The sequence below is a fragment of the Pseudorasbora parva genome, chromosome 4 (genome assembly GCF_024679245.1).
Source record: "Pseudorasbora parva isolate DD20220531a chromosome 4, ASM2467924v1, whole genome shotgun sequence".
In the NCBI taxonomy this organism is placed as follows: domain Eukaryota; kingdom Metazoa; phylum Chordata; class Actinopteri; order Cypriniformes; family Gobionidae; genus Pseudorasbora; species Pseudorasbora parva.
Window position 1 is genome coordinate 2,407,821 of NC_090175.1, and position 21,437 is coordinate 2,429,257.

General features: G+C 36.4%; 1 protein-coding gene across 1 annotated transcript; it reads right to left on the reverse strand.

The window, feature by feature from the left end:
* Positions 1–1,407: 1,407 nt before the first annotated feature.
* Positions 1,408–20,820, reverse strand: LOC137072652 (NLR family CARD domain-containing protein 3-like). The gene is made up of 11 exons (XM_067440556.1): positions 20,767–20,820; positions 20,231–20,400; positions 20,011–20,065; positions 19,070–19,101; positions 18,515–18,694; positions 15,722–15,901; positions 9,437–11,419; positions 9,140–9,313; positions 7,602–7,775; positions 2,414–2,460; positions 1,408–2,324 (listed from the first exon to the last, which is right to left on the reverse strand). The coding sequence occupies exons 4-11, from the start codon at positions 19,087–19,089 to the stop codon at positions 1,789–1,791; spliced, it is 3,294 nt and encodes a 1,097-aa protein (XP_067296657.1). The 5' UTR covers positions 19,090–19,101; positions 20,011–20,065; positions 20,231–20,400; positions 20,767–20,820; the 3' UTR covers positions 1,408–1,788.
* Positions 20,821–21,437: the final 617 nt, after the last annotated feature.

Consider the following 21,437-nt stretch of genomic DNA (forward strand, 5'->3'; position numbering starts at 1 on the left):
TCGGCTATATATGTGTAAGTTGCGAGTCTGAGGGAGCATGTAAACAAGCAGTTGGTATTGTAAATGTGGAAAACATTATACAAAAAGCTTCATATCCATTGTTTTTGCCCTGGTGTGCTGCAATTCAGAGTGACTTTTCTCTCTCTTTAGTGAAGACTGATTGAGAAATTATTAATGATATATTGTAAAACGTAGGCTTAGAGTTTAACCCCAATTATACCTACAGCTATATTCTTGTTATTATTATTTATATTATTATTAATGCAAACAGCGTCGTGCTTTATGTTCCGGGTCTAAATACAGTACATATGTCTTCAAAGACTTATCATTTTAAAACAACGTGCCGTGTACATTTATACAATTTCTTACCATATAAATCCAGAGGTGTAAAGTATCTGTATCTGAAAACCAAGTATCTGATAACCATACTTGAGGAGAAGTACAGATTCCTTACAGCGAAAATGACTCCATTACAAGTCATTAATTGCAATACAACTTGAGTAAGTCTTAAAGTATCCGATTTTAACAGTACTTAAGTATTTTTCTAATACTAAATATAGGCTCAATGATGCACTAGTCCTCAGCACCTGAGAGACATACCAGTAAAAAAATAAGAAACAATTGATTTGTACGATGGGAAATCCTGTTTATTTTCTAAAATCAAAATAAAACAACACTTCAATATTGTAATAAATCCTATTAAGCCACTTAAAAAATCCCAACAAGCCTCTTAAATGTCTACAAAGTAGATGTCTAGTAGCCTTGTTGACATGTTGACCTTCAATACTCTTAGATGGCGATATCGCTTCTTAAGAGCAGAAACAAACTGCTGCAGAAAAAGTTAGGTGGCATGCAAAATATAATGTCTAATTGCATTACTCAACACAAATGTACTGGAGTAAAAAGTACATTTACTTGTTCAAAAATGTAGTCCGTAGAGAGTAAAAGTTGCTAATATCTTTGATACTCAGTACAACTACAAAGCATCAGTAACTAATTACATTTACTCAAACATCTTTACACCTAATATCTTTACACTTTTCCCTTACTGAGCAGGTGATATCTGAAGTTAAAGTTTACTTTTCTTTGAATAATACATACATATTAAAGGATTTTTAGGTTTGCCGACAAATACTTTAGTAAATAATTATAAACTATAATTAACTCACTTAATATACATGATGTGCATAAAATGCATTCTTCTGTATTAATATATGATTTTTTTATTTAGTTAATTAATACATTCTGGCATATCATCAGTATAAAGCATTCATTAAAATTAGGCACTTGACTTTTTTATTTTATATTCTGTTTACTATAAGAACAAGTAGATTGAGAATATTTTTATTCAGTATTTATTTATGTATTTTCTGCAAATACTTTCACACATCAGGATGTCGTGCAAGGTAAATAAATATCACAATAAAAAACATTTGACAGGGATATTTATGAAAAAAAATATTTCTAGAGAAATTAGATTTGTTGCTATTATAAAGTATAGGCTACTTGATACAGTAAGCTACTTACTGTATTAATGCAAAATGAATACAAGTTTCACACAGCTATCATTGTCTTTTTATTCAAGTGTAAACACTCCCACAATAATACTAATAATAAATTCATATTTAATTTCCTTCTTATTGTCAAGAAGTCATTACAGTAAAAATAATTTTTAAAGGTGTCTGAACACAGCAAAAAGCTTCTAAACACAAACGAAATAACTTGTCGGTACCGTGCCGTCATTCCTAGACATAGAAACATTCTTTGCCATTTCTCTGCTGTAAGTTTTTAAACCTGACACAGATATACTGAGCAGTTAGAATAAAAAACCCCAATCCCAGCATAGAGGGGTTCAGTGAATGTGTTGTTGAATGTGTGTAAGTGTGTGAGAGTGTGTTTGTCACAAATACTGTAGTAGGACAGAGTGCCAGCCGGCCAGTCCAGAAATACACCTACTCTAGTAGATTTTGATAAAGGTACAGGAATATCAATGCTGACTTTATCGTACCAGAGAGTGAATCTGCCCTTAACACAGCTCAAAGTCCAAGACTTTTTATTGAGTCCATAATCACAGTCATCACCTCTTCCTTTCCTGCTGAGTCCTTTATATGTCATTGCAATATCAACATATCCGCTCCATTCCGCCTCCCAGTAACAGCGCCCAGTCAGACTCTCTCGAGACAGAACCTGCTCATAGAGCTCAAACCTCTCTGGATGATCAGGATACGGCTGGAGCTCTTCCACAAGAGTCGCCTTTCTGTTCTCATCAGACAAGATGAGTTTAGTATATGCTGTGTTTGGATCCAGTGTAAGAACACAAGCATCTGAACACAAGAAGAGGGGGAGAGAGAGATTAGAACATGGACAGTTTTTAAGATATGTTGAATTCATATTGTTGTGTGTGAAGACTTACATTTTTGCAGTCCTGGTGTGATCCTGAAATGTTCTCCATGATTCAAACTAGACAAATGAATAGACACCAGATATTTAAAAAGTGACAGAGAAACAGGAGAGCCTCATTAACACACAAAAAAATCATTCAATACACACACACACACACACACACACACACACACACACACACACACACACACACACACACACACAGGCCTATGGGCTATACAGGCATCTGGCTACACAATGGTATAATTTGTATTAATATTAACATATATATACAAATATAGCTTGGAATGTATGTATGTATTTATTAATTGATACCAGTAATACCAATGTTGCTTTAAAATTCGATAGGGGGCACCAATAAGAATTTCGCCTAGGGCGTCAAAATGGCTACAAACGGACCTGACTGATAACAAACTATAACTGAATAATTTGGCACAATTTCCCAAAGCATTTATTCTATTCTTAAGCGAGACACATTTCTCAAAACTATAAACACATCTCACTTTTCACACAGATTACAAAGTTTGATTTTGACAGAAGTAGGGATGCTCATATTGACCGTTTTACCATTAACCGAACCATTAATACTATCAGTTAAACAAAAGTTTTTGTTAACACTTTTGTTTGTTTATTTGTTGCATGGCTAAAGAATGATATATGCTGTATTTGTTAACTCACAGAGCACGTTAACACTTGCAACCACACGTGCCGACACAGACATATGCAGCAAATTTAAGTAATGGAAAAGAAGAAGTCTACTGTGTGGGACCATTTAGACAGAAAGGGCAATGAAGTTACTTGCAAAATATGCTATGCGGTATTACAGTTTTTCTCAGTCGCTTTGGTGCATTTTTCTCAGATAGTTAGCTCAACCTCCACAACATTTGTGGACATTATAGTCGCCGTTTCTCATTCCTTCCAACAAATTGCAAATACTTTTGGACATGCATCAATTGCTTTCATACAACTCTCTGCTGTTTAATAACATTATCATTTGCTTATGTCATGTCAGTCAAAATTAACTATACTTGGGAATGGTGAATAGTCATTCCATATAAAACTAAAAGTCCTCATTTCATTGCTTGAGTCATTACATACAAAAATGTTGAACTAGTTGTCAAAAATCTGTCAAGCTAATTTTACACATTTTTTAAAATCTTTTTTTTTTTCCTGAAAATGTCTCATGTGCCTCGCTGTGATGTAGATGAAATTATGTGGGCAGACAGAGAGGAATATCTATAAGCATGAATGATTATATTACTATGTATGTTGTATGTTCAGTTCCAATATGTACTGCAATATTGTTTACAGTTGTGCACAGCTCTACCCAAAGGGAGTTTATGTTTGTTTTAAATAAGGGTGTATTTTTTATTTTGCTCAATGCTGTGAACAAATTAGAATTATAAAGAGCATATGCAGTAAAAATGTGAAATACATATCCAGTGTCTTGTACTCAGTTACCCCACTAAATACAGTAATGTGTAACTTTTCTGTTTTTTTTTTTTTTTCAAATGGCTGTGCAAATGGTATATAGTGCTATCTTGAGCATTTTTAGGTAGTCACCAAGATCTGACTTTTATGCATTGGAAAACATTTACAGAGTAAATTGTCATAATGAAAACATGACAAAGCAATTTGACTTTCTTGTTAATAAACAATGGTGTCAGGACTTTTCATCTTGATGACACTGCCACTTTCATTGACATGAATACTTGCATTTGAGGAATGAGCTATCCATTTTGAGCAAGTGACACACTTTTGCAGGTCATTAACTAGGTTTTGCAGTTTGTACTAATTATTTTGAGAACTGCATAAACTGTTGTGCAAATGTAAATAAGTGATGTGAGAAATGCACCAAAGCGATTGAGAAAAACTGTAAGAGCAGGACTACAAGATCTTGATTGGTGGAAAGCAAATGATGTATTCTCCAGGCACCAGTGACATCTAAGCAGAGCCGGCCCTAGACCTTTGGGGGCCCTAAGCAAAATTTGGTTGGAGGCCCTTGACCGTTTTAAGTAAGGCCTAAAGAAAAGCAATGACTACCTTATAACTATACTGTACATATATCTACTATATTACTTTAAAATGTTGTAGTCTATTAAATTATGTTTTAATTATTCTATGTAGCCTACTGTATGATAATTATCTTTTTTTACGCTGCTGGTCCTGAGTACGTATTTCGTTCTTATGTGGTAACATGTACAGAACGTCAATAAAAGACCTTGAGTTCTTGAGTTGAGTTCCATGTTTGATGTCTAACAGGAAAATTATGATACCACTGAGCTGAATGGCAGTGCAGTGCAATGAACACACACGGATGAACTTGCTGAATAAAAAGACTGATAAAGTGATTTTCACTGACCATCAAAGAAACATTTTTAATTGACACCAGAGTTTAAAAGGCAAAAACAGCACACGATAACAAATTTTGCTGGACAATAAATTGGTCGAGAAATTATTGCGATAAATGATAAGATTTTTCGTTCTAAACCCATTTTCATCTAAAATAATGATAATGGCATAATAATGCAGGTACACCTTTTTTAAAGATTTTTTAAAGACTCTGATACGGAAAACATTTTAAATGTCCACAATAAATTAACAAAACAACCAAAAAACAAGAAAAGCAATGGACTCTCAGTCTGTTAACAAAAAATACACTTGAATAAATACCAAAAGCAATAAATAAAATTGATGAAAACTGCTTTGGGTACACATTAGGGGTGGCACGGTTCACAAAAGCCACGGTTCGGTTCGTATCACGGCTTTAGGGTCACGGTTTTTAAGTTCTGTACGGTTGTTGTTGTTGTTTTTGCTTTTACTTGTTAACACTCCAGAAATTTACTTCAGCATAATATGATATATAGCTTACTTATCCACAATTCAGGATACAGTATTAACACAATTGTTATATCATGTAATCATGCACAAACTGAACTTGACTATTTCTGAGGAAAGCTAGGTGATATTTTGATACAGCAAGAGAAAGACATTGATGACATGCTTTCATTTATTTGGCAAAAAAAAAGGAGATTGTGTATTGCTATCTCTACAGGAACTTATGTGCCTTTTTTAGACACAAATATTGAACTGAAGAATTAACTTGCATTTATCAAACGGCCAACTTCAGTGTAGCTTTAAGCCTTGTTAATACTTGACGCGTCCGCACGAGCGCGGCAAAAATTGCGTCAACGAGGAGTGCGCGAGACCCAATTTCGCTTGGCGGTGTCCGGTGTGCACGTCAAATTTTGTAACTTTGCGTGCGGCTCCACAACCGAAGAAGCTCGAGGCGAATCTGGCCGAGCATGACGTCTCATCACGCCTGCACCCAGTCTGCGCTTCGAGTATAATAAACACCTCCCCAAACAGATGAGGCGAGGTGCGTGCGCTCTCTAGGGGGCCCTCTGCAGGCCACGGGGCCCTTTGCAATTGCAAGGGTCGCTTAGTGGCTGGGCCGGCTCTGCATCTAAGCCTTGTTTAAGGCATTTCGGAGTGTGGTTTTGGTTAGGTTTACTAAAGTAAACATTGTCACGTATGTTCTTCTTGCCTCTTTTTCTTGATGGTTTATAGAACAATAAATCTGAGTCGCCCCCTGTCATTTCAAAGAACAGCACAACAGCGAGCGCGTTGAGTATAAACCTCTGGTATTAACACTCCCAGTCATCACAGACGCACACTGTACTGCGAAGACAGACAAACGTGTAAACAAGGCTTTCTGCTGTGGGTCTTGTACACCAGACTAACCCACATATTGTAGACATGTTACTTTAAAAAATAAATAATACCAGTCAAAGTGTGGATTAAGGTAGATCTGCTATTTTTATTTGACGCAAAACTATTCGGGTTGTTCAAAGCTTCAAACGGATTCAGTGTATTTTCGTTTTGTCATTATAATTTGATAATTATTTACGTAAAAATATTTAGTGTAGGCCTTTTTATTTATATGATTTTATTCAGTTTTTCCTCTGTTGTCAGAAACACTGCAGTTATGTTGTTGAGCTGTTCTGTTTGTTCTGCTGTTTGCAGTTAAAAAAAGTATTTTTAACGGGTCACAGACGCTCGTCAATTGTATTTTTATTTAATGCCAATTCAATATTATAATCTTAACAGTTAACTGTTATAATCGATTAATGAGCATTAATTGGGAGCATTGGCGCGTGTCCCTTTGACGCAGAATAGTGGTGTTGAGCATTTATACGGTTGATGGGCAAAGTATTCTTGAGTGCATTATAAAAAATGTAATAATTGTTAATAAATTATTATTTATGATATTTTGAAGAGCCCACAATAACAATATTGTGCATATTCCTTATCGTGATAATATCGCATTACCGAAAATCGGCACATGGCTAGTCACAATGCAGACTGCGCACATATATGTAGTGATTAGATTATAACATATCTACAATGCAGAACAACCCACAAACCTCCCAGACCCACCACCCCACACAAATGCAACATAAACAGTGAAATTCTAACATTTTTGAAGCTTTAAATTAAAATAGCATCTTAAAAAGAAGGTTTTAATTCATGTATTTCTTTGATTTATTTTATTTTTTCCCTGCTGTCCATCTTTCTATCTTTAATTATTACAATATATGACACTTCTATATATATATATAGAAAAACCATAAAAATGTTAAAACTTTAATATTTTATAATATCTAAATAGATACCTGAATGCATACTGAAGAAATAAAATTGAAGCCTGAAGAATGAACTTTAAGAACCAGGAGAACAGTTAATTTCCTAAATATACAGCTATAAGGCCATCTAGTGGCAAGAGTCATGAAATATCATCTTATATTTTTTTCCCCACAAGAGATCAGCAGAGACACCAGATGTGAGATATTCTGAGCTGAATTAACAGGGTTAGGCATTAAATATTGAGTTATTTTGAATTCAAGTTGAAAGAATATGAATAATGTCTTTAAATTATAGTTTAAGTCTATTCATTTAAATGTACATAAAATAAAATTCAATAAAAAAATCTAACCATTAAATAATATTAAAATAAATAGGTGATATAAAACAAAAACAAAAGTATAATAGTAATGCTGTAGGTCATTTTGAGTGCAAGGGAAGCATGAGGGTTTTTAACAACATTGCAGTATTCTTCTTAAGAGTTAAGTCTTGAGTAAAATCAATCCCAATTATACACGTGCAAACACACAACTTTCTCATACTGCCTCACTTACTTGAGTGTCTGCAGTGAGCAGCTTGGATCCTTCAGTTTGTCAGAAAGCAGCTTTTCTCCTGAATCTCCTGGGTGATTGTAGCTCAGATCCAGCTCTCTCAGGTGTGAGGGGTTTGAACTCAGAGCTGAAGACACATAACCACAGCCTTTCTCTGTCACCATACAACCTGACAACCTGCAGAGAAATATGTATTATGTTGCATTACAATTGCATGTTTAAATTTGAAAACCTTTTATTTGTCAGAATAACTTAGTCTAAGAAATGTACTGTAAATAATATTGCATGTCACACATGATTTGTGAATTCAGGTGATGTGATCCTCCATTTCAAAATTAGTGTTTTTTTTAACTCTAATTTTATAATGCATATAGTTTCAAAAAGTTAAACACTTGAAGACCACTGCTGCTTCAATATACTTGTATATATCCTAATTCTGAAATCCACTGCTACTTCAAGATACTTGTATCCTAATTAAATGTATAACACTGATTGTTTGTTTCTTCATATATGTTTTCTAGAGTTTTTATTTGTTCGGGCCTGGCCTAGAGATGTTTTACAAAACACCTTATAGCAGAACTTGTTACCGTGTGTTTGGATTTTGGAGGTATCACACAACCCTAACATGCCAGGAGTGCAGCTTACTTAGTCTGGCTTCTATATATGAAATATGGATTTCTCTTTCATTTTCTTATTTTTTTTAAATTCATTTTATATTTCCTTTTACTCAAACACTAAAAAAATCAAGGTAAATGTTGCCTGTGCTACTGCCTGTACCTCTTACTTTAACAGACCACAAGATATCAGTATGTTTTGGGAAACTTTCTGGTTAGGACCAGAGCTCAACCAACTCAAACCTTGGAGAGACTGTGTAACTGTGTATGTGTGCAATATTCATAATTAGAGATTAGTATTGGGGGAGGATTATTGGGATCCTAAGAGATGGGTTAACCTGTTGTTCTGGACAAGCTGGGGGGTCACATACGTGACTAAATCCGGGGTGAAAGCATCAACAAGTGCTCTAAGGACACATGAACCTGATTAACTGACAATGTGTGGAAATTTACCATGACTGTTAACTTTCTTTGAGCCAGTCAGAATAATCCACCTTGCAGTAATGACATGGCTAGACATTTAAAAAAAGAGTATAACTGTTGAGAAATTATATGTACAATTTTATATGTACGACTGGTAGAGAGGTAGGCCGACCAACAAATTCCTTGTTAGACTTGAAGTTGGCTTCTGCTTAAACTGCAAACTATTCTTCTGTAATTTTTCTTGAATTAATTACACCCCTGACTCTTGGTCTTCATTTTTCATTACTGGTCTTGGGTACAAAACTGTTACCCTAACACCATTATCATCATGACCTGCTGGAATTGTGATTTTATTTCACAGCAAAGCAGAGCATGGACAATTTGTATCTTGAAAGTACTACATATACATGATACCAGAACACTGTAAAGTTATTTTTGCCCCTGTGAACCAAATACCTACATTTGGGTGGTGGTGGGTGTGACTGTTCCATTCTATTCACAAACCTCAGTATCTGCAGCTGACAGTTGGGACTCTTAAGTCCATCAGAGAGCAGCTTCACTCCTGAATCCTGCAGGTCATTGTTACTCAGGTCCAGCTCTCTCAGGACAGAGTTAGAGGATTGAAGAGCTGATGACACAATTTCACAATGCTGAGCAGTGAGATTACAGCCTGTAAGACTGGAAAGGAGAAAAGCTATTATTTCCAATACAATTCAATACGACTTTATTTTGTCTGAACATGATACATTCAGAGCGGATAATGCGGCTCTTCAGAAATATTTTGTTCTTTGCAACACTCACAGAGCTTTTGTGCAGTTTATCACAGCTGGGATCAGTCTTCTTCTCCCGTCATCTGATGTGTTGTATTTCTTGAGGTCCAGCTCATCCAGCACCTCCTCTGACATCTGAAGCATGTAGGCGATTGTTGAGCAGTGAGCAGGAGAGAGTTTCTTCTCTGAGTGTTTGTCTGATTTCACAAACTCCTGAATCTCTCTGGACAGAGTCTGATCTTTGACTTCCAGAAGACAGAGGAACAGATTGATGGATCTTTCAGTGGAGAGTTCATGTCCATCTTTGATCTTCTCTTTAATGTACTGTGTGGTTCTCCTGATGCTCTCTGAGCTGTTCTCTGTGTGTGTCAGTAGATCCTGTAAGAGTCTCTGATTGGACTCCAGTGAGATGCCCAGCAGGAACCGCAGGAAGAGATCCAGGTGTCCATTCTCACTCTCGAGGGCTTTATCTACTGCTCTTTTATGCAGATTATGCAGTGAATCTAAACTTGCTTCTTTATTGCTGCTTATGTGGAAGTAAAAAACATAAAAAGCAGCAAGAAACTCCTGAATGCTCAGATGAATGAAGCTGTAGACCTTCCTCTGATGAATCAAAGATTCCTCCTTAAAGATCTCAGTGCAAATCCCAGAATACACTGCGGCATCAGTGATGTCTATGCCGCTCTCTCTCAGGTCCTCCTCATAGAACATCACATTGCCCTTCATCAGCTGTTTGAAAGCCACTTCAGCAAGTTTAACAATCACTTCTCTGTTGGACTGCAGGGATTTCTCTGGATCTCTCTCTTCATACTTCTGATTCCTCATGTTGATCTGAATCAGCAGGAAGTGGATATACATTTCAGTCAGAGTTTGAGGGATTTCTGAACTCAAATCTTCTTCCAGGAGCGTTTGAAGCACAGTGGATGAGATCCAGCAGAAGACGGGTATGTGGCACATGATGTGGAGGCTTTTTGCTCTTCTGACATGAGAGATGATTCTTCTGGCCTGATGCTCGTTAAGGATTCTCTTCTTGAAATATTCCTCCTTCTGAGGCTCATTGAATCCCTGAATCTCTGTCAGACGGCTGATGTATTTGGAGGGGATCTGACTGGCTGCTGCTGGTCTGGAGGTGATCCAGATGAGAGCCGAAGGAAGCAGTTCTCCTTTCAGGAGGTTTGACATCAACACACCCACCGATGAAGTCTCAGTCACATCAGAAACTTTCTGAGTGCCTGAAAACATCATTGTCAATCTGCTTTCATCCAAACCATCAAAGATGAACAGAACTTTACACGCCTCATAAATCTTTGAGTCCAGATCTTGAAGTTCAGGATGAAAGTCCAGCAGAAGTCTGTGAAGACTGTACTGATGATCTCTGATTAAGTTCAGCTCTCGAAATGGAAGCACAAAAATGAAATCTACATCCTGATTGGCTCTTCCCTCTGCCCAGTCCAGAATGAACTTCTGCACAGAGACGGTTTTTCCGATTCCAGCGATGCCTTTAGTAAGAACAGTCTTGATCTGGTGTTTCTCCTCACATCCCGGTTCAGGTGAGGCTTTAAATATGTCATTGCAGTAGATTGCAGTGTCTTGTGAGTGTTGCGTTCTGGCTGTTTTCTCCATATGTAAAACCTCATGTTCTTCATTCACTCCTTCACTCTCTCCCTCTATGATGTAGAGTTGTGTGTAGATCCTGTTCAGGAGAGCTTGATTCTCTTGTAATTTGTTTCCCTCAAATAATCTCTCATACTTGTTCTTCATGCTGGTTTTGTGCAGGTCTTTGACTCTCTGTTGTTCATCATCTACTGGTTTCTGCAGGTCTCCAGTTTCCTCCTGCAGGGCTGTTGGTGTGTGAGAGTGAGCAGAATCAGAACTAGATCCTCTCATGACTCTGGATCTCTTTTTTCGCTGAGGACAGTCAAAGTCGGATTTCTGCAGGTCTCCAGTCTCCTCCTGCTGTGTGATATGGGTCTGACAAGAGTTCAGAGATCTGATCAGGCCATCTCTCTCCACTCTTCAAAGAAACAGACAAAGAAAAACATTTTCAATGAAAAACTCAAAACATTCAAATGCCATTTCTGTGGAACAGAAAAGAAAATATTTAAAAAATATGTTTATTAATTGAGATTAACTGAAAGGGCACAGTTTACAGATCGCTTGACAGAGAGCAAAACTCTTAAACCCTCAATCCAAGTATTTAGCGAGTGAAAATATATCTATGTGTACCAGTTCCAGATTGTAGAGGTAGCTCCTATTTTAGTGATAAACTCCTTCTCAGTTTCACGTTCGCCTTCAGCCACAGTAGTTTTCGCTCTGCACTTGAGCTTTGAATGGGTCAAATTGCCAACTAAGCTTTATCGTTATTATTGTGGGAAGACAAATTCTTATTGTAAGTAAAAAAAATTTACTGGTATATCGCAAACAAAAAATATCACCCATCCCTATTTTTCATGAAGTGCATTTTTGTTTTTACAATAGGGCAATTGTTGCACAATAGCTTACACACAGGACAATCCAGATTTCAAACTAACTTTCAAACAAAAAGTAAGCAGTCAGTAATAAAATAAGCACAAATAAACAATTGTAAAAGCAGTAGCACAAATACATAAAATAGAATAAAGATACAAAGTGATTTTAGTTTTTTTCAGGTAGGTAGTATTCAGGTAAGAAATACATTTAATATGGACTCAAATGTAAAATAATATTGGATGGTCTTCCCTGAATAAATTAAATCAGATTCATCCTTAGAGGGTCACTAAGGTTAATCAAACAACAAAAGAAAAAGAATGAGCATGGACTCACTTTTTTTGTGAGGTGGCCTGTGTGATACTGCCTCAATTGAGCAAGTGGCAATTTAATACTGTGTCAGCTGTGCAGCTCTGTGGTGATTTTAAGCCGTTTGCGCATTTTGAGAGGGACAGAGAGAGAGCGCACAGTGATTTGCCCACGCTGTTTGTGAACTTGCGTTTCGCAGAAAGTTTTCTAATTACTTTGCAATTTATTTAATAAAGAAATACAAGTTGTACCTCACCTTCAGCTATATAATTATTTTACCAGTGCTCGAAAGAGAATGAGCTGGTGATGCTGAATGCTTTCATGGCAGGCGCGGATCGTCAGCATGAGATCGGTTTATGAGATTGGCATTTTTAGAGACCGCCAATCAACCATCCCACCCCTAATATACAGTGAAAGTTAAAAGTTTCAAAACACCTGCTCAAATAAATGTTTTATCCATGATAAATATTGCATTGCATAATGTGTGCTTATACAAACTGATAACCACAAGTGAATCACATTCAATTATTTAATATAAATGGAAATAATTGTTTTGTTTGCAATTTCAAGTATTTACATCAGGGATGTGTGCTACGACTAATTTGATAGTTGTTTAAACTTAAGTTTTGTAATGACTAGTCAACTGGTCTAAAATTGAGAAACCCCTAGAAAACAGTAAAAAAGGAACATTATGTATGTGTGTGAGTCATTTAAAATACTTATTATTTATTATATTTATTATACTTACTATATTATTCCAATTTCCAAATATAATACTTAATCCCACAAAAAAGGGTTTTTTTGCATTTGATTGCAAATTATTAACAGGACAAGCATTAGCTGAGTAAACGTTAGCCAATGCAAACATGTTTATAGAAAACAGTTGACAATAGAACAATAAGAGCAAAACTAATCACTTATTCTAAAAAGAATGGGCAAAAATGGGTAAAAATTATTGGCTGGGCAAGTTAACGCATTATTATTGCATGAATTAATTAACGCCGACAATTATTTTATCGCGCATTAACGTAGTTATTTATTATTATATTGAAAGCCCGTTGCTCACTGCCTCTGAATAGACATACAGACAAACCATTGGTCACAGGAGAACAAGGGCTTGACATTCTTTGTCTGGGACAAATGGTACAAATAAAGTATTAAAATAACCAGAAGTGAGAATGATTCCGATTTTTCATTGTTATTATTATATTCAAATGTAAACTCACAGAAGAAACAAACTGGGGTAAAACTGTGTTTTTTTTAGTTGTTGTTTTTGATATTTATTATTTATGATATTGTTAATAACACAAGTCGACTTTGCAACGGTGAATTGTGTAGCATGAATGGCGTAGTTCAATAAACAAGTAGTCTAATTAATATTAAGTTACTTACATTTTAGACCCAAACAACTTTTTTGTTCTATTTCACCGACGAAAATAGTTCCAGAGGAAAGCAACGCTCAGCGCGGTGTTTTGCTACTAAATGATTCAGCATTTTAAATGAATCATTTGAATGATCGACTTAATGACTTACTCATTATTGTTTAAAAGTATGATTGCATGTTTTTATTTTGAACCTCAATTTTATAACATTACTTATTACAGCTGTATTTTTTGAAGTTTTCATTATTTCATTTGATTGGTAACAGCCCTATAGTATATTTACTATTATAACTAAATTTATTAATCAAATGTAAGAATTTAGCATTAAAGATGATGCATACATTTTATAAGATTTTTAAAAATAGCCTGGGGTGAATATCAGAAATATGCCGATTTAAGTATGCCTATGTTAAAGCTGATAGAACACTGATGAGAATATTACTACAGAATCAATATATGTATACCACCAAAAAATCCCCCCCACACATTGTACAGTACATACAATTTGCTATGTACTCTATCTGATAGGCCCAGAGTTAATCAATATCAAATCAAATTGTGAAATTTGTGACAATGCCCAGCGCTTTAGTGTAAATGTTTTGTTACTTGAAGCAAATGTTATCTTTTACCTTTATTTTCTTGTCAGAGTGCACAAAAATGTTACAATGTTATAATGTTATGATTGAGGCTCTAGACTAGGGGTCCTCAGACTCGGTCCTGGAGGGCCGCTGTCCTGCAGAGTTTAGCTCCAACCCCAACCAAACACATCTGAAACAGCTAATCAATGTCTTACTAGGTCCTATAAAGGCTGTTTCAGGTGTGTTTGATTGGGGTTGGAGCTAAACTCTGCAGGACAGCAGCCCTCCAGGACTGAGTTTGGGGACCCCTGCTCTAGACATAACCTGTTTTTTTATATACCAAACCAAACAAAATGTTAATGCCCTGGCAGTGGCAAATAGTTTTGGTTTTATATTTAATTTGATTAAATTAAAGTTTAAGTTGATATTTACAAGAAATATTGTAAATGTAACTACCTTTTAACTGCTGTAAAAAGCACCTTATTTGTTTAAAGTTTTTGCAAACCATATGTTATTGCACTTTTGTTCATATAGCAGCACTTTTAAAATAAAAGTATGCAATACACTACTTTTGTATTCATTACAGAATTTTGTGCATGCTGCAATTAATCACGATTAATTACAGATAATCGTACGATGAATCGCGATTAAACATTTTAACCGTTGCCCAGCACTAAATATTATAAAATAATATATAACATAATAAGGTACTTTAGTTATTATTAAAACAATAATGCATGTAGGCTATGTTTCTAAACACTGAAAATTCATTTATAAATGGCTGTTTCGTCAAACTTGTGCTTGACAGTCATTTATGATTTCAGTTTTAAAATCTTTGCAAAACTGTACATTATGTTGTGCTGAAGTATTAAAGACTACGACTGGAAAGTGATATCAGCCTAAATTATGGCCAAATTCCTGTTAAAGCAGTATTTTAAACTAAACACTGGTCATAACTGTCGATTTGTCAATTATTCTTAACCAAAAAAAAAGTTACGCACAGCAGCTTTAAGTAAGGCACACTGTTTGAGAATTTCCAATTGAGTGCATAGGAATCGGATCAGCTGATATGGGCGGGGTTAAAAAAAATTCCAATCAACATGACACACGAATTAAACCTCCTGCATGGTTACTTAATAAGGAATTGATAAAGCAGACCACACAATAACGCATAGTAATATAGTATAAGACTTCTGAAAGTGCTCTGCACTGCTAGGGCAAATGCGAACCAACTATTTGAAGGTTGAGCATGCAAGCTGTGCCCTTTAGACAAAGATTTGATTGCAAGCTAGTTAGAATCTAGAATCTATTAGCCTGCACCCTCTAGAGTATCATGACATAACTTTGTATGTGAACACCCTCACTCTGACAGTAAATCCAGTGTATAAGTTACCGGATGTGATATAATATTCATATATTATCGTAATATTTGTTAATCTATGGTTTTAAAATGGATTGAAACATGTCTCTCAATTGTATTCATTATTAAAAGTTGAATATACAAATTTTATACTTAAAATAGCAATCAATTAAAATTGTATTGCATCTCTACGTTACTGTCTTTGCTATGTAGCATCTTACTTGCGGTGAGAGGTCACTGTTCCATCACTCAATACAGGAGGTTCCCTCATAGAGTAGTTACTCTTCAAAGACACATAGCTGGATACTGCAGATGGTGCTTTCTGAGTTTGATCATCTCTCTTCTCATGGAGACTCATTTTAGAGGCAGCGCCTCCCTCCGTCCTCTCCAGAATCTGTGATCTGTTTGAGGAAACACAATACATAAAGAATACAATACATTTTAACACACTGAAAAAAAAAATCTGTAAATTACACTTTTGGATGACCAATGTTTTTAATGATTATTTCACTTAAAGGGATAGTTCACCCAAAAATAAAAATTCTGTCATCATTTACTCACCCTCAAGTTGTAACAAACCTGTATGAGTTTCTTTCTTCTGCTGAACACAAAAGAAGAAATTTGGAAGAATGTTTGTAACCAAGCAGAAATAGCAACCATTCACTACCATAATTGGGGAAAAATACTATGGTATTCAATGCTATGCTTGGAACAACTTGAGGGTGAGTAAATGATGACAGAATTTTCATTTTTGGGTGAAATATCCCTTTAATTACAGCTTGAAGTTACCAACACTTGGTTTATTACTCCACATAACAAATCAGGGCCCGTATTCATAAAAAAATCTTAATGCAAAGAGTAGCTCATAGTGACAAAATTTTAAGAAAATTCTTAGAAATGTGGGCGTTTACTCTTAAAATTAACCCAAAAAAATCCTAGTAACGAAAAAAGTAATTCAGAAAGCATCTTAACCCTTAAAAGAGGTCTTAAGGTCAAATTTGTTAAGAGCATGGACAAGGAATTTTAAGAGAATTAAGAGTTTCTTTAGCAGCGGATAAAATGGCAGAGAGATGAAGAAGGAGAAGAATTGTGTTGGAGACAATGAATGACTTCTTGTTTTGGAGCGCAAATTTTTGGACAAGCAACAAATCATAGTCTTCAATAGACACACATAGCAACAGCGTCAGCCCCGCCTCTTCACTAAGATAAAAGTTTTTGTATTTTCCTTGCTCAGAGTTGCTCTCAGATCGGTCCTGAATAGCTCTTAAGCTAAGACTCCTATGTAAAATGTTTTAAGCTAAATTAGGAGTTTTCTGAGAGGACTCTTAGAATCTTTATGAATACGGGCCCAGATATTTTAAAGGGGATATATCATGAAAATCTGACTTCCTGGTGCATCTACCAACCCAGAAAATGTGAAAAAGTACATCACAGTAACTTTGTTTTGGAAGCCTCTCTCTGCAAGCATGTGAGAGAAAAACGGCCACTCAGATTTTGCTCACCTAGTGACAAGGGAAGGGGATCTTATTATAATATTAACGTCCTAGCAAGATGACAACATAACGCCCCCCTTAAAAAAGTGACAATTTCAACATGCTATAAAAAATTTAGCTAAAACTTCACATACATACTATGGGGACATCAGAGACGTACTTTACATTGTTTAAAAAGGGGCATGATAGGGCTCTCTTTAACCCATGCTTTAAACATCTTCTCCTTCATCTCCAAGTCTTCTTCACAAGTCTTCTTCATCACCACTAGTTCCACCCAGTTCTCAATCTTCTTCGTCGCTGGTGGTCCTGCCCAGCTCCAAGTCTTCATCATTGCTGATGGTTATGACCCGCCCCATGTCTCCTTCATCTCTGAGGGTCATGCAAAGTATCCCACTCCATCCTCTATCAAGTAAGCCATCTAGTTCTCGTGTCGGCTCTGTCGGTACAATTAGGGTCCTCATCTCCTCCTCTCCGCTGACTCATCCCCATGATGCTACAGCGCTTTGAGCCTCCGAGCCCACTACTCAGCCCATTTACCAGTCAGCTCCACCTTGGCTTCTTGCTCTCTCGACTCCACCTGGGACTGTTGTCCTTCCAACATCACCTTGGTCAGTCAGTCATCGATCTACCTCTGCCACAGACTTTTGGGGTTTCGGCTGTGCCTCGTTGTCCCACCCTTTCTGCTCTGTCTTGCTACTTATTCCCTCTGGCTCTACTTCAGTCCTCACGCCCACTGGCTTTGCCTCAGTCCTCCGGCACCCCTGGATCCACCTCGGTTGCTCGCTACTGTGGTTTCACCTTTCCTGGTCTTCACCAAGTCTCCTGGTCCACCAGTGTTGCCTGGTCTATTCATCCATTGGTCTATTCTCCCAGTGGCACATCTGTTGGTTAGGTTCATGAATCCACCCTGGCTCCTCCCTCCATCAGTTCTGCCATGGGCAACCATCATTCTGGATCACTCTGGGCTCCTTCTGCTGCCAGCTTTCCCATGATCTCGTCTGCTGCCAGCTTCCATCTGGTCTAATCCATGGCTGGTTTCCCAGTACCTCTTATGTCAATGGTCCTACCTATTCATAATCATTTGTGTCCTGTGTAGATGTCATGTCAGGAGCTGTCTCCAGAGGGGGGTTGTCTTCTGTTATCATGATTGCTAAGTATGTTTTTGGTTGCCATCATGGTTACTGATTGTTTTTTTACTGATTTCACACACCTGCTCTTTGTTTAGTTTGGTTAGTTGGGTGAATTTTGCCCTCTATTTCTTCAGTTCATTTGCTGGTGTTGTTTGTGTAAGTTATAGTACATGTTGTTTGTACTACTAATATTAAATAGTGTCTTTCTGTTCATTTTTAATATTTTATAACAGAACCCCTTTGATGAATGTGCCGTATTGAAACAGGCATCTTTTATACACATATAACAATTTTTAAAACAAATTAAAGTATTTTTAGTATAAATAAATAAGTTAATCAGTTCAAATTTTATTGCATCTCTATGTACTGTATTTGTTACGTAGCATCTTACTTGGGGTCAGAGGTCACTGTTCCATCACTCAATACAGGAGGTTCCCTCATAGAGATGTTACTCTTCAAAGACACACAGCTGGATACTGCAGATGGTGCTTTCTGGGTTTGATCCTCTCTCTCCTCATGGAGACTCATTTTAGAGGCAGCGCCTCCCTCCATCATCTCCAGAATCTGTGATCTGTTTGAGGAAACACAATACATAAAGGATACAATGAATTTTAACACATTAAAAAACCTGAATATTAACAATATTTTGTTTTGCGTGAGCACAAGGTAGAGACACAGTAGAATCAAGCTCCCTTTCTGAAAGAATCTATAAAATATGTGTAACCAGTTCTACTAACCAGCTCAGAGCAGTAATCAAACTGTGGTCTCCAGGGTGAGAGGCGGGCGCTCTAACAAGATTAGGGAAGTGAGGTTTACACGCACGCAAGCTCTAACTGGCTTTCTCCTTCTAGCCATGCTCTTTCATTAAAAAGGTGCAATGCTCCAAATTTCCAAAAAAAGTTTGATCCAGTTGATATAGGCTAAATACAATCTTGGAATAGCCTACTGTTTGAGAAGAGTGTGCATGTGTGTGGTTTCCTACAAAGACATACAAAATACAACAGGTTACACACTATAACTGAATTAAACTATAGGCCGCTACACATCTTTACATAGGCTATAAATCATATTTCATATCAATAGGCTATACATTGAGTAATGGTAAACTAACAGTTATTTAGACTGATGATTAAAATGGAATCTTAAAGATGCACAATAAGGTACAAACAGAATCCAGTGGCATCAAAATTAGTTTTAATAAGCAATAATTTTAGAATCACACCAAACTCTATTGCAGAAGTGAACCTGTGATGAGTCATGCATCCTTAACAGTTGGAGCGCAATGATAACAGATACACTTTAAAGCACAAAAATCATATTCAAGCATTTAACATTAGTTAATTTAATGCACACAATACTGACCAAAAGATAGCAATCATGAAAGGTCTTAACTCTCTCTGACCCAAAACTAAATCCCAGATGTGTAAGATTAAGTCATGATTACGAGAAAACAAGAGCTCTTAGGGTTTCCGTACCGCAACAATCCCTTACAAAAATTAACCATGGTTTTAATATAGTAAAAGTGTAGTAACCATGTTATTTTGGCTAATTGATTACCAGAGTTTTACCACAAATACCATGGTTAAACTTCGGTTACAGTAGCAAAGCCATGGTTAATTTGTGGATACCGTGGTTAAACTATAAAAACCATGTTTTTTTTTTTTGTTTGTTTTTTGTAGTAAAACCATGGTTCATTTTTGTAAGGGATGAGCTTCTCATCTCCATGTACATGTGTAGGCTACTGATGATGGAAGCATTCATAACTTCAGTGGGAGAATCTTGTGCAAGCACATTAGAGCCCTCTCCTCTGTTAGACAAAGCTGTGGCTTCATCTTTCTGTACATTATCAGTACTATCTGCAATGATATTATCTACAGCCATATTCACCTGTTCCGTTACGGGATTACTCTCCTTCTCAGCCTCCAGATTGTCTCACATGATCCTGTTAACCGCAAGTAAAACATTTAATTGAATCAACAGTGATAAATATTGTATAATCTGACCCATTCAATGTCAGTTTTACAGCAACTTCCAGGTTTTGAAACTCAGCATTTAAAATTATATGTGACTTCTAAATAAGATTTAATTCTGTTTTGTTTGTTTTTACCAAGGGGAATCAAATTGATCGGTCCCATTAATTTTCCTTAATGCATAAGAGTGCACTCAAGTGTATCATTTTGCAATGAATGGAGGACAATTGGAAAGGATAACTTGTTTTGGAGGGAGACAGCAGCAAAACCGGAATGAATGCATCTCTCACTGACAGTCTATGTTCACCTAGCATGCACACACACAGAGAGAGAGAGCCGAGAGCGAGAGTCAATTTTAAAGTAAACCAATGCTATAGGATCAATATAACCAAACCACCTAAATCTGTGTTAAGTTGTTAAATAGAATTTTAAAATTATATTGATATTACCTTTCTAGAGAAAACATCAACTTTAAATTATAATAATATAAACCATGTTTACATTCCAGGAAGTCTAAACGTAAAAAAATAATATAAACCATGTTTACATTCCAGGAAGTCTAAATGATCAGGAAATAATGGCACATGTACAATTATTGACTGAAGTTTGACATAAATGATGCATGTATAAACCGAGCATCTCTCTGTAGGCAAAACAAATTTAACAAACTTACGTGATGGTGTTTTAGGTTCTTGTTAAAATCTTGAAAAGTCCATCTGTCGAGGACTTCACTTCCACTTTTGGTTTGAGAAGGTGAATTAAGCTCCACCCACAAGTGCCTGCTGCTGCTGTTTTTATTTTTTTAAACTTCAGTAAAATCCATATATCCATGTAACTATATCTGGAAAACAATTTACCTTGAAATATATTGCTCAAATAATTGTTGGCATCTGTAGGTTGTCTATTGCTGTCTAATACACTACTCAAAAACAGATTTCACAAGTTTTCAATCTTTCTTATACTACCGGTGACTGCAGTGAAACTAATAGCATTTTACTAATCGCACTGAGACAGTAGGCAGTAGGGAGAGGGGTGCAAGGAGATAAGTTCGGGCAAGGCAGTGTCCTACACTCTTTCTCCGATATCTTCTCTCTAGTTTAGTACATTTTTTCAGTTTGTTGACAAAACTGGAATTGTAATTGTGCACCAATTTATGTGTTCCTGTTTCAACATGTGCTGTAAAACAAATAAGGCTGTTGTGTTTGATGTAGCATGTAAGATCTTTATTATAATTTCACGAGTTTGTGTGCCCATATAATCTTAGTGAAAGTGGTAAACAGATTTGGCTTGCTGTCTGCTATAGAGGGGCTTGGAGGGGATATTCTACCCGAGCTCCGATTGCCC

Coding starts and splice junctions, on each gene's coding strand:
- LOC137072652 (XM_067440556.1), bottom strand. CDS start 19,089: ATGCACACTCTTCTCAAACA. Junction 7,776..9,139: donor TGTCAGCTGCAGATACTGAG/GTTTGTGAATAG, acceptor ATTTCTCTGCAG/GTTGTCAGGTTGTATGGTGA. Junction 2,325..2,413: donor CACACCAGGACTGCAAAAAT/GTAAGTCTTCAC, acceptor TCTTGTGTTCAG/ATGCTTGTGTTCTTACACTG.